This window comes from Mytilus trossulus, unplaced genomic scaffold (assembly GCF_036588685.1).
Source record: "Mytilus trossulus isolate FHL-02 unplaced genomic scaffold, PNRI_Mtr1.1.1.hap1 h1tg000024l__unscaffolded, whole genome shotgun sequence".
In the NCBI taxonomy this organism is placed as follows: domain Eukaryota; kingdom Metazoa; phylum Mollusca; class Bivalvia; order Mytilida; family Mytilidae; genus Mytilus; species Mytilus trossulus.
This window is the reverse complement of record NW_026963290.1, coordinates 7,541,677-7,554,797: the sequence shown is the minus strand read 5'-3', so window position 1 is coordinate 7,554,797 and position 13,121 is coordinate 7,541,677. Positions and strand designations below refer to the sequence as shown.

The following is a 13,121-nucleotide window of genomic DNA, read 5'->3' as shown; positions in this document are numbered from 1 at the left end:
GTACATAAAATTGAGAATGGAAATAGGGAATGTGTCAAAGTGACAACTACCCGACCATAGAGCAGACAACAGCCAAAGGTCACCAACAGGTCTTCAATGTAGTGAGAATAACCCTCACCCGAAGGCGTCCTTTAGCTGGCCCCTAAACAAATATGCATACTAGTTCAGTGATAATGGACATCATACAAAACTCCGAATTATACACAAGAAACTAAAATTAAAAACTATACCAGCCTAACAGAGGCTCCTGATTTTGGACAGGGGCAAAATTGCAGCGGGGTCAAAAATGTTTTTGAGATCTCAACCTTCCCCCTTTAGGCAACAACCATTTGATTTTCGGGGGGGGGGGGGGGGGGGCTACGGGTTTTTTTTCTGGACAAATTTTTTTTCGGGACAAGTCGAAAACATTTTTTTTCTTTCAATTTTAGCATTACATATAGTGGCAGCTGAGGGTGAAACAAACATTTTTTTTTTTCACAGAATCAAAAACAAATTATTTTTTTCTCCAAAAACTGGAAACCAACTTTTTTTTCCAAAAATATCCAAAAACAATCCTTGCAGTCATGCCAATAACAGGTTTTTATAAGAATAAATGTGAGTAATTCCGATGCAAAAGACCTTATAAGTGAATCAATATTAAAGCCAAAATATTCAATCTTTAATGACCTGAGAACAGTAGCGTAACTATATCCTTTCGTAATAAGTCAGTTTAAAGTTTTTTAAGCTTTTGAGGTGAAAACTGACATTGTTAGCTCACCTGGCCCAAAGGGCCAAGTGAGCTTTTCTCATCACTTGGCGTCTGGTGTTAGCTTTTACAAAAATCTTCTCCTCTGAAACTACTGGGCCAAATCAAACCAAACTTGGCCACAATCATCATTGGGGTATCTAGTTTAAAAAATGTGTGGCGTGACCCGGTCATCCAACCAAGATGGCCGCCACGGCTAAAAATTGAACATAGGGGTAAAATACAGTTTTTGGCTTATAACTCAAAAACCAAAGCATTTAGAGGAAATCTGACATTGGGTAAAAATGTTTATCAGGTCAAGATCTATCTGCCCTGAAATTTTCAGATGAATCGGTTAACCTGTTGTTGGGTTGCTGCCCCTGAATTGGTAATTTTGAGGAAATTTTGCTGTTTTTGGTTATTATCTTGAATATTATTATAGATAGAGATAAACTGTAAACAGTAATAATGTTCAGCAAAGTTAGATTTACAAATAAGTCAACATGACCGAAATGGTCAGTTGACCTTTTTAGGAGTTATTGCCCTTTATAGTCAATTTTTAACCATTTTTCATACATCTAAGTAATCTTTTACAAAAATCTTCTCCTCTGAAACTACTTAGCCAAATTAATCCAAACTTGGCCACAATCATCTTTGGGGTATCTAGTTAAAAAAAATGTGTGGCGTGACCCGGTCAACCAACCAAGATGGCCGCCACGGCTAAAAATAGAACATAGGGGTAAAATGCAGTTTTTGGCTTATAACTCAAAAACCAAAGCATTTTGAGGAAATTTGACAGGGATAAAAATGTTTATCAGGTCAATATCTATCTGCCCTGAAATTTTCAGATGAATTGGACAATCGGTTGTTGGCTTGCTGCCCTCCAATTGGTAATTTTTAAAGAAATTTTGCCGTTTTTGGTTATTATCTTGAATACTATTATAGATAGAGATAAACTGTAAACAGCAATAATGTTCAGCAAAGTAAGATCTACAAATAAGTCAACATGACCTAAATGGTCAATTGACCCCTTAAGGAGTTATTGCCCTTTATAGTCAATTTTTAACAATTTTCATTAATTCGGTAAATTTATGTAAATTTTTACCAAATATTTTTCTCTGTTACTAATGGGCAAGGTTCATTATAGATATAATTGTAAGAAGCAAGAACGTTCAGTAAAGTAAGAACTTCAAACACATCACCATCACCAAAATACAATTTTGTCATGAATCCATTTGTGTCCTTTGTTTAATATGCACATAGACCAAGGTGAGCGACACAGGCTCTTTAGAGCCTCTAGTTGTGTTTTGTAAAGAATATTACCATAAAAGATTGGATGTGAAATACCTGAACGTATAAAATGTCTTTATTTGTCACAAACTTGAATGACTTTATTTCATTGTATTATATATAAATATCAATTTAAAGTTGTTTTAATAGATGATTATTTTCTTTATTCATTTTCCCTTTTTCTTCCTTCAGTTGAATGTTAATATAATAAAACTGCATGCTAAATTGTTTTGTAAATACTGTTTTAAATTCCGATCAACAAAACATGAATTATAAAAGCAATAAAATTTCAGTATTATCAATTCATTTTATTTCATTTTCAGATTGCACAAAAATAATTATTTAGAACATGTAAACTAAATAACTTGAAAAAGCCCTAGAAAATACATATCATATATGTCATACATGTAATCAAACATAAAGATATGTGCAAATCCAATTTATTACAAAGTATTCTTAGTGTTATTTTTTATTACATTCATTGGTAGGAATAAAGCAAAGTAATCTGATTAAACTGATTCACTTTATTGGTTTGTGGCTCAAGGACACGTGGCGACAAACACATCTTACAGAGCAAGTAACAATAATCAGCAATGTCAGTAGGTTAAAAATTCAATATATATATTGTCACAAAGTGTGTTACTTTTCATACCAGATTAAAAAAAGAAAAACGAATACACCTAATAATACCAAAAGCTGTGAAGATTTTTTTTTTTAAAACAGGACCAATATTTGAGTATCACAAGGATGTACTCTTAGTTTTCATGATGTACAACTGTGTGATTATAGTTATGTAATGGCTTATCTGGTTCAAAGGTCCAGTGTAACCTTCTGTCATCACTATTTTATGTCAGAAGGTGTCTGTATATTATCCGTATACTTGTACAAATATTAAATGGATTAAAACCAAAAGGTTATTTGCACCAAAACGTCTACACAATTTATGGCTAACGTGGTTTTGGTGTATGTAAATGTCCATAAGATTCTGAAACGTAAACATTCAACTTATGGACATCAAGCCCATACATAGAATGTCAGTTTACCTGTCAACACATTGTTTCTAATAAATGCTCCTCACACGAATATCGATTCTTAAGCCTGTCCGTCACTGTCAAGCAATAGATAACAGTATAACAATAGTTATAATGCTTGATATTATAACACAATGTTGACTGCTGTACCCTTGCTTTTGACATTTTTACCTATTATGTCTGTTTGTTTTGTTCACACAACGTTGTCAATATAATGGAATTGTATGCGACTGTCATACAAGTGAGATGTTTAGCTAGCTATAAAACCAGGTTTAATCCACCATTTTCTACATGAGAAAATGTCTGTACCAAGTCAGGAATATGACAGTTGTTATCCATTTGTTTGATGTGTTTGAGCTTTTCATTTTTCAATTTGATTAGAGGCTATCTTTTTTTAGTTTTCTTAAGAAGACAGTATTTTTGTAATTTCATTTTTTATTCTAGTGATAGATATTTCCGATTATAAAACATACGAATTTATAAAATTTTAGAATGCTGTTATTTCTGTGGTCAGTTTCGTTATCGGACAAGGCGTAACAATAAGCACACTCACTAATATTGGTAAAAATTACAGGCTTTTAAAAAAATTTATTCTATAAAGGTAAAAATGATAACAATATAACTTTTAAAGCTAAATCGAGAAAGCACATAAACACTGGTTACAACATACTACAGTGCCCAAGACAGAATACAAAGAAATATTTGAACCATCCAATATCAGGACTGAGGAGAAGGAAATGTTTGTATACAAAAGTAAAAAGAAATAAAAAATCTCTACACCCCCCTCCTTCCCTTAAACGAACAACAATTAGTGATCCCCTAAATATGCATGTGAGTAGCCTTATCGAGATGACAAAACTGTCAAATTAAAAAGATATATTAGCTGTAAATTGGCGTAATTGTTTGTTTGTTTTCCACATACCAACAGATCCTTCGTTGTCATTGTATCACCCTCCACAAGAGACAGTCGAAGCATTCAACAATAAAGAGCTATACGTCAAGAGCGCGAAATATGCCCATTCGGAAGACAATAACAATCAAAACCAAGGAGTAAACAAATACTAAAAAAAACATAGGACATTGACATCAACAGTTATAAATAATAAATAAGAAACAACACGAACTCTTCTAAAAACCGGGAGTGCCGAAATCAGGTGCTCCGGAAGGATAACCACCTGATTTCACTCCCGGAAATTAGATTTTTTTAAAGACAAAAGAAAAAGAAAAAAAGGAGCTTATTTCAATAGATCTACACAAATCACAAAACTATTTTTAACTATTTTCTGATAAGTCAGATTTTTTTTATCAAAAGGTAACTTATGTCAATATCTATAATCAATTCATCAAATTTGAAGAAAATTGCTCAAATCATTTTTTAGCTATTATAGTCAGAAAAACTGAAACATGCACAAAATGACGAACAGAAGAAAGGGAAGAAGAACGGACGGGGATAATACCATAATACGGGCTTATTCAAATTGTTATATTACAAAAAAACAGCTCTGACATTAAGCAGTTCCATTTGAACATCGGTTTACACTATGAGCATGATAGGTTAAAACAGGGAGAGGATTAATCTTTATAACCTTCAAATATATTCAAAGGCGACGTGAGCTTTCAATCGAAAAAAGTAATAGATGCAATCGACCTAGGAGAGAAGGTCTGTGCTGGTGCCTTTGATGGTATTGTTTGTCCTGAAAAAGGTATCCCAGACTGTATAAGCTTTGTAGTAAATTTCGCCTTCGCTGGGCCTAGTGGTGCTTGATTGTACATCCCGACAGCCGATAACATTGTTGGTATCTTCGCACTCATCTTCCTAAATAAAGGAAGACAAAGAAATATCAAAGCAGTCCGTTACATTGCTCCGCTTAGCTGTGTTGTGAGGTAAGGGATAGAAGGAACATGTTCAGCCAGTCAAAACTTTTATAAAAAAATGTTTTATATGTATACCTTGCCAACATTATGTGCTTTTAGTTTATACATTATGTTTGTGAGAGAAAGCGAGCGAGAGAGAAATAGAGATATGTCAAATCCCTTATAACATATTGAACGTGAGTTTTTCAATTTCATGACTTATTTTTCAGTAAAAGATATATGCTTGTAAGACTTACATGGCCGCTAAAGCTTTAGCTATACCGACACCAATCCCACCAATAATGGCCGCTGTAGCTGCTACCCCAGATACTGCGGCAATGTACACGGTTGTGTCATCTGAAACTAAAACGAGGGGAATTGTTCTTATCTTACTTCTGATAAAAAAAAATAGTTTTGCTTTGTTAAATAAAAGAAAAATATAATTGAGTATGGGAAAGGTGAATGTGTCAAAGAATCAATTACCCGACATAAAAGCAGAAACACTGAGCTTAAAGCCACCAATGGGTCTTCAACGAACGAGAAAATCCCGCACCAAAAGATAGGCTTCAGCTAGCCTTTTAGCAATAATGTAATTACTAGTTCAGCGAAATGGACGGCACACAATGCATACATACCTGTCCCGCTTGTGTCTTCGTCAGTACTGGTGGTATTAAACACCCCACATTTATCTACTGCCGATTCTAGCACGTTACTATCTACAAATAAAATAAATACCGGCAATAATCAGAAATTTCGTCTTTTCATTCATAATAAAATGTCGCCTTTTCAACTTGGGGCTCCAGTCTGTTTCGTTTAACAGCATGGGAACATTTCGCTACGGCGTATAGTTTACATTTTTGGCCAAAATTACTTACTCAGGCTGAATATCTTAAGTTTTGATGGCAGTCTTGAAATGTTTTACAAGAGTTGGTAATATCAGTGTATATAATGTGCGAATCCTGAAATGCCATTTTCACTGTATCCGTGATGAATTTATTAAGTAGAATGATAAATAAACAGACGACAAATCCACGATTTTTTTTAATGAAATAAGAAATAATATACATCATGATTGTACATTATGTACTGTTTTTATGAATTCGTGATGCAGTGAAACCTATTTAAACCAAACCTCTTCGGGACTTAAGATTTTGTTCGGTTTTTGGCCGATGTTCTGTTAAAAAAATTATCAGGTTCACAACGCACATAATTAGATATGACGGTGTTTACGAACATGTTTGGTTTATACAGGTTTTCCGCAGGCACTTGTCAAGTGCCTGTGAGGTTTTCGGTTTATACAGGATTCGGTTAAGTCAGGTTTATTTTAAATGTATATAATGCTGATACAGTAATCTAGGTGTAATATGGGAATAAAATTACACACGCGATCAGAAAAGGATATCCAACAAGAGAAAACAATGGCTGGATCATTTCATCGATAATGTTTTTATTTTATTTGTCCCTGGAAGTTTGTCACTAGATGTGTATAAAACAGAGAATGATCGTGTTAACACTTATTGACAGAAAGACAAATGAACATATAAAGTTACGTTAAAACAAATTCCGTTTTTGATTGATTTTAAATCCTAGGTAGTTTCCGATGTCTGCATATCGGTGAGTTTTTTTTAAATGCACTGCTTTTAATCTATTAATCCCAAAAAAATGTTTACCTAGCTTTACCACCAATTCTGGTACATGTAAACACAAATTTGAGAATGTTCCAACTGTATTTACATAGTAAGAGTCTGGATCTGAAGCAATAGATTCCAGTTCTGTCATTGATGAAGTCACAACTGAACCAATGCCAATGGCATACACTTCAATCCCAGCATTTTGTAGTATGCTGGCTTGTGTACTGGTTTCTGCCGTCTCGGTGGATATTCCATCTGTTAAAACAACCACAGCTTTTGGCACACCGCTTCGAGAACCATGACCTGACGTAAATGTTGAACTATAACAAAATTCTAGAGCATCGTGTGTGTATGTTTGTCCTCCCGGTGACCTTGATTTTATTGCTTCAATGGCATCCAGGAGATCAGTTTTTGATGTATAGTCGTTCAAATCAAATTCTTCTGTTACTGTATTTGAAAATGTGATGACAGAAATTTGAAGTTCGTCAGTGGATGTTCCAATTGTCAACCAATTAGTAACATTGTGAGGAAGTCAACAGCTTCGTAAAAATCTTCGTAATAAATGCTGCCGGATCTATCTAGGACAAACACAACATCTACAAAACATTGTTAATTCTTATTGGTTTAATAAATGCTGCCGGATCTATCTAGGACAAACACAACATCTACAAAACATTGATAATTCTTATTGGTTTAATAAATGTTGCCGGATCTATCTAGAACAAACACAACATCTACAAAACATTGATAATTCTTATTGGTTTAATAAATGCTGCCGGATCTATCTAGAACAATCACAACATCTACAAAACATTGATAATTCTTATTGGTTTAATAAATGTTGCCGGATCTATCTATGACAAACACAACATCTTCAAAACATTGATAATTCTTATTGGTTTAATAAATGCTGCCGGATCTATCTAGGACAAACACAACATCTACAAAACATTGATAATTCTTATTGGTTTAATAAATGGTGCCGGATCTATCTAGAACAAACACAACATCTACAAAACATTGATAATTCTTATTGGTTTAATAAATGCTGCCGGATCTATCTAGAACAATCACAACATCTACAAAACATTGATAATTCTTATTGGTTTAATAAATGCTGCCGGATCTATCTGTAGATGTTGTGTTTGTTCTAGATAGATCCGGCAGCATTTATTAAACCAATAAGAATTATCAATGTTTTGTAGATGTTGTGTTTGTCCTACAAAACATTGATAATTCTTATTGGTTTAATAAATGCTGCCGGATCTATCTAGAACAAACACAACATCTACAAAACATTGATAATTCTTATTGGTTTAATAAATGCTGCCGGATCTATCTGTAGATGTTGTGTTTGTTCTAGATAGATCCGGCAGCATTTATTAAACCAATAAGAATTATCAATGTTTTGTAGATGTTGTGTTTGTCCTACAAAACATTGATAATTCTTATTGGTTTAATAAATGCTGCCGGATCTATCCAGGACAAACACAACATCTACAAAACATTGATAATTCTTATTGGTTTCATAAATGCTGCCGGATCTATCTAGAACAAACACAACATCTACAAAACATTGATAATTCTTATTGGTTTAATAAATGGTGCCGGATCTATCTAGAACAAACACAACATCTACAAAACAGTGATAATTCTTATTGGTTTAATAAATGCTGCCGGATCTATCTAGGACAAACACAACATCTACAAAACATTGATAATTCTTATTGGTTTAATAAATGCTGCCGGATCTATCTAGGACAAACACAACATCTACAAAACATTGATAATTCTTATTGGTTTAATAAATGCTGCCGGATCTATCTAGAACAAACACAACATCTACAAAACATTGATAATTCTTATTGGTTTAATAAATGGTGCCGGATCTATCTAGAACAAACACAACATCTACAAAACAGTGATAATTCTTATTGGTTTAATAAATGCTGCCGGATCTATCTAGAACAAACACAACATCTACAAAACATTGATAATTCTTATTGGTTTAATAAATGGTGCCGGATCTATCTAGAACAAACACAACATCTACAAAACAGTGATAATTCTTATTGGTTTAATAAATGCTGCCGGATCTATCTAGAACAAACACAACATCTACAAAACAGTGATAATTCTTATTGGTTTAATAAATGGTGCCGGATCTATCTAGAACAAACACAACATCTACAAAACAGTGATAATTCTTATTGGTTTAATAAATGCTGCCGGATCTATCTAGAACAATCACAACATCTACAAAACATTGATAATTCTTATTGGTTTAATAAATGCTGCCGGATCTATCTCGGACAAACACGACATCTACAAAACATTGATAATTCTTATTGTTATAATAAATGCTGCCGGGTCTATCTAGAACAAACACAACATCTACAAAACATTGATAATTCTTATTGGTTTAATAAATGCTGCCGAATCTATCTAGGACAAACACAACATCTACAAAACATTGATAATTCTTATTGGTTTAATAAATGCTGCCGGATCTATCTAGAACAAACACAACATCTACAAAACATTGATAATTCTTATTGGTTTAATAAATGGTGCCGGATCTATCTAGAACAAACACAACATCTACAAAACAGTGATAATTCTTATTGGTTTAATAAATGCTGCCGGATCTATCTAGAACAAACACAACATCTACAAAACAGTGATAATTCTTATTGGTTTAATAAATGCTACCGGATCTATCTAGGACAAACACAACATCTACAAAACATTGATAATTCTTATTGTTTTAATAAATGCTGCCGGATCTATCTAGAACAAACACAACATCTACAAAACAGTGATAATTCTTATTGGTTTAATAAATGCTGCCGGATCTATCTAGAACAATCACAACATCTACAAAACATTGATAATTCTTATTGGTTTAATAAATGTTGCCGGATCTATCTAGGACAAACACAATATCTACAAAACATTGATAATTCTTTTTGGTTTAATAAATGCTGCCGGATCTATCTAGGACAAACACGACATCTACAAAAAAATCTTTTTGGTTTAAACTTCAAAGACACACAAACCCTGCTATATAACAAGTTCAAAACAATGTAAACAAAACAAATATGCTTTATTAATGTGTGTCTGTATCTGTTTCTTTTGATTTCTGTGAACCATACGCCAATTAAAAGAGACAGAATGACATACGAAAGAATCATCGAATGGACGGGGAAGAGAGGGTATATAAATAAGTAACATCTTCAGAAAGATAAATTGTAGTCACTGTAAGCAAGTAAAGTGGATATTGAAATCAAGTCTTCGTAAACATTGTTTTCTTGTTTTTGAAAAATGAAAAATCTCACAAATAGGATGTGCCACTAGTAGCATCCATACTTAAAAGACCCCAATTTTTTTTTTTTATTTGGAAATGCCTAAATAAAGATATAAAAGATACAAATATGCATACAATTAAAACAACAAAAAATTAAACACTAAAACATTAAGTCTCCATATTTCATGTGTTTTTACCTCAGTTCTTTTCATCAAATTGTAATGTGTTTTCGGCCTAAATTTTGTCCTCGATCAGTTTTTAAGTTACCAGCATACATTTCTATTAAAAACGCCTATTGTTTAAAATAAGTTTATTCACTAATTGATTTAAGTTACCTCTTGTGTCCGCTGTGGTCCTTTTAAAATGATATAATACAAAAAGTATGAAAATTTGACAAAAAACATATAATCTCATAACAATAAATATAGAATTCACATTCCTCTACATAATAGTTATACCACACGGTACATTTTGTAAAAAAAATCTGATAATATGCACGTATATACCTATAAGCCGTTTTAAAATTTAATCCTTTGCGACTTATAAGGTTAAACAGGGAATGGTTTGTCATTAACAATGTCACTAGACCAAAACTCAATCAGTCCAAAAAGGACAAGTTAACTACATTGGTAAGTTCTGGCAGAAAACTTTACGATCCGTCTATATATCATCAAATTTCCTTCTTGTGTAAACCCAATCAATATATTGATAGAAAATTTAAAAAAAGCTGCGATATGGTTTTATATTTATAAGCTTATAATAGTTATAAAAGGTACCAGGATTATAATTCAATATTATACGCCAGATGCGCGTTAAGTCTACATACGACTCATCAGTGACGCTCATATCAAAATATTTATAAAGCCAAACAAGTACAAAGTTGAAGAGCATTGAGGATCCAAAATACCTATTCATAACAGTGACTATGATCAAATCTGTCCTAACGTTTAAAAGGAAGGGTCTTGACTTATCCGACAAAATAAGTTCCCGATCAAATTGTAGGACAAACTTCCCATATCCAAAAGAAGGAACAAAATGTCAATTTGGCATGATCTCAAGTGCTTTTCAATTATTCTATTATGTATAAATAATGCATTTTCTGCATATCATGACAACGACCGATAACGTATTGAATGTATTTATAGATTATCGTTGATCATCTCAACGAGATTGATTTTCTCGCTTGAGATGGTACATCGAAAGTGAGAAAAGCAATCGAGTTGAGATGACCAATGATAATCTATTTATCGCTATTTTACCTATTACGACGTTGTCAACTTCATCATGTTCATGTCAATTTCGTTAGCAACGCCACGTGGCCTCCTTAGTTTCTAGTGATAATTATTCCATCTCAAGCGAGTAGCATGATATGAAAATTATCACAAAAAAAGATCAAACGAAAAATGCACAAAATAGCGATAAATATGATTACTAGCTTTATATTGAAATATGTGCTATATATATTTGTGTTGTTTTCCCCTGAACAAAAGAAAAATGGGTACACGTTAATATGAAAGAGTTCACACTGTTGAGCCGCATCATTGTCAAAATCACTGCAAATGTATTAATTATTGTCTCTCTGACTCAGTAAGAAAAAATGCCTAAGGGGACGACCAATTGATATTCTTGGGGTCAGGAGTATTTGTTTTGGATCGGTTATTTATTTTTGTAAACTAAGAGGACAGGTTATCTATTTTCTGCACTATTGAAGCAAGATTTTTCATTTTCATTAAAGCAAGGGGTCCTACTAAAATGCGCCCGGGAGCGCCCGGGTGAAGAAAAAGCGCCCGGGGAAAATAAAAAGCGCCCGGAGAAGAAAATATAGCGCCCGGGAAACAGAAAAAGCGCCCGGGGAAAATATTTAGATATTTTATTGGCATGAGACAACTTTGTTAAGTTATGGACATTGATTTTTTTTTAAATTTTAGACAAGTAATTTGCAAATTCAGATAATAGACATTTGTTATAAAGCACAAAAACAAGTATTAATATTTCAATTTTAACAATATTATATGAATACCATTTCGAAAGACTGATAATAATATTAATGGATCACAGTTTATGCGGCAGATTTATAACATGTAAGACATCAAAAGACATGTTTCAACATGCAGTTTCGAAAATAATAGACCTCAAGCACCGATTATTTTTAATAACCGGCAATCATGATTCTTCTGTATACTCTTATTTATATTTATTTACTTACTTATATACAATTTTGAAATGTAAAATGTAAAAGTACAACAACACTTTAGATGTAGCATCGTACATATCCCCATTTTTATTACTTAGGACAAAACAAGCAATGATTTATTTAGTTATTTTTTAAGGAAAAAAAATATTGTTATGAAATATTATTATTTTCTTCTCCCGGGCGCTTTTTCTGTTCCCCGGGCGCTATATTTTCTTCTCCGTGCGCTTTTTCTTTTCCCCGGGCGCTTTTTCTTCACCCGGGCGCTCCCGGGCGCATTTTAGTAGGACCGAAAGCAAGGGACTGATTATTTATTTTCACAACTATAGTAACTGTTATAATATAGTTATAATCGAAAACATACAATTTTGAAATTATTTTGTTTATTATAATTAATACATGTATATTCAAGTCATTATATACCATTTAATCATAATTCATCATCATGCATTCTTTGCAGAAATCTATTTTCTATATTCCCAACTAAATAGACATGTATTGCATACATACATACAAAGTATTAAAGTTTTGGTTGTATCTAGCCTTTTTAAAATGATTGGGGAAACATGTTTGACCGAGCGGAGCGAAGCAATTTTTTTTATTTGAAGGGTTTTGGACCCATTGAAGGCCCAAGAAGCTATAGAACAAATGATGCAAAATCATGCTTTATGGGTGCTCCCCAGACCCTTTCTTAATCTGATAATGCAAGTTCTATTTTGATAATTTTTTGATAATATTTTGGTCTCAATTAAAGAAAAATGTATAGATTCACTGTAAGACATAAGTTTCTAGGCACAACATCAAAAGACCAATATGCTTGATAAAGCAAAAACTGTAATTCACATAGTTAAGTCTGTAGCTTGTTTTTTAAACTCATGATCAAGTCAATAACAAAATGGAATGCAACACTAACAGAATACAGAACAATACACAAATAAAAAAGAAACATTTATCCCGAAAAATCAGGGGCTACGTCTGAGGGAGAACAGAACTTGGTTCTTGCAAGGCACTCGCCGTGACACAATTTTATATAGAGACGAGCGTTTGGTTTTAAAACTTCCTGCATGAGGCATTTGCATCAATGTATAGTTAT

The 13,121-nt window shown here is 32.9% G+C and overlaps 1 protein-coding gene across 1 annotated transcript; it reads right to left on the bottom strand.

Moving 5' to 3' along the window:
- Positions 1–4,481: 4,481 nt before the first annotated feature.
- LOC134698996 (uncharacterized) lies at positions 4,482–10,291 on the bottom strand. Its single transcript, XM_063560687.1, has 5 exons — positions 10,173–10,291; positions 6,570–7,126; positions 5,535–5,615; positions 5,157–5,262; positions 4,482–4,861 (listed from the first exon to the last, which is right to left on the bottom strand). Exons 2-5 carry the CDS (start codon positions 6,676–6,678, stop codon positions 4,663–4,665), a joined length of 495 nt encoding a protein of 164 aa, XP_063416757.1. The 5' UTR covers positions 6,679–7,126; positions 10,173–10,291; the 3' UTR covers positions 4,482–4,662.
- Positions 10,292–13,121: the final 2,830 nt, after the last annotated feature.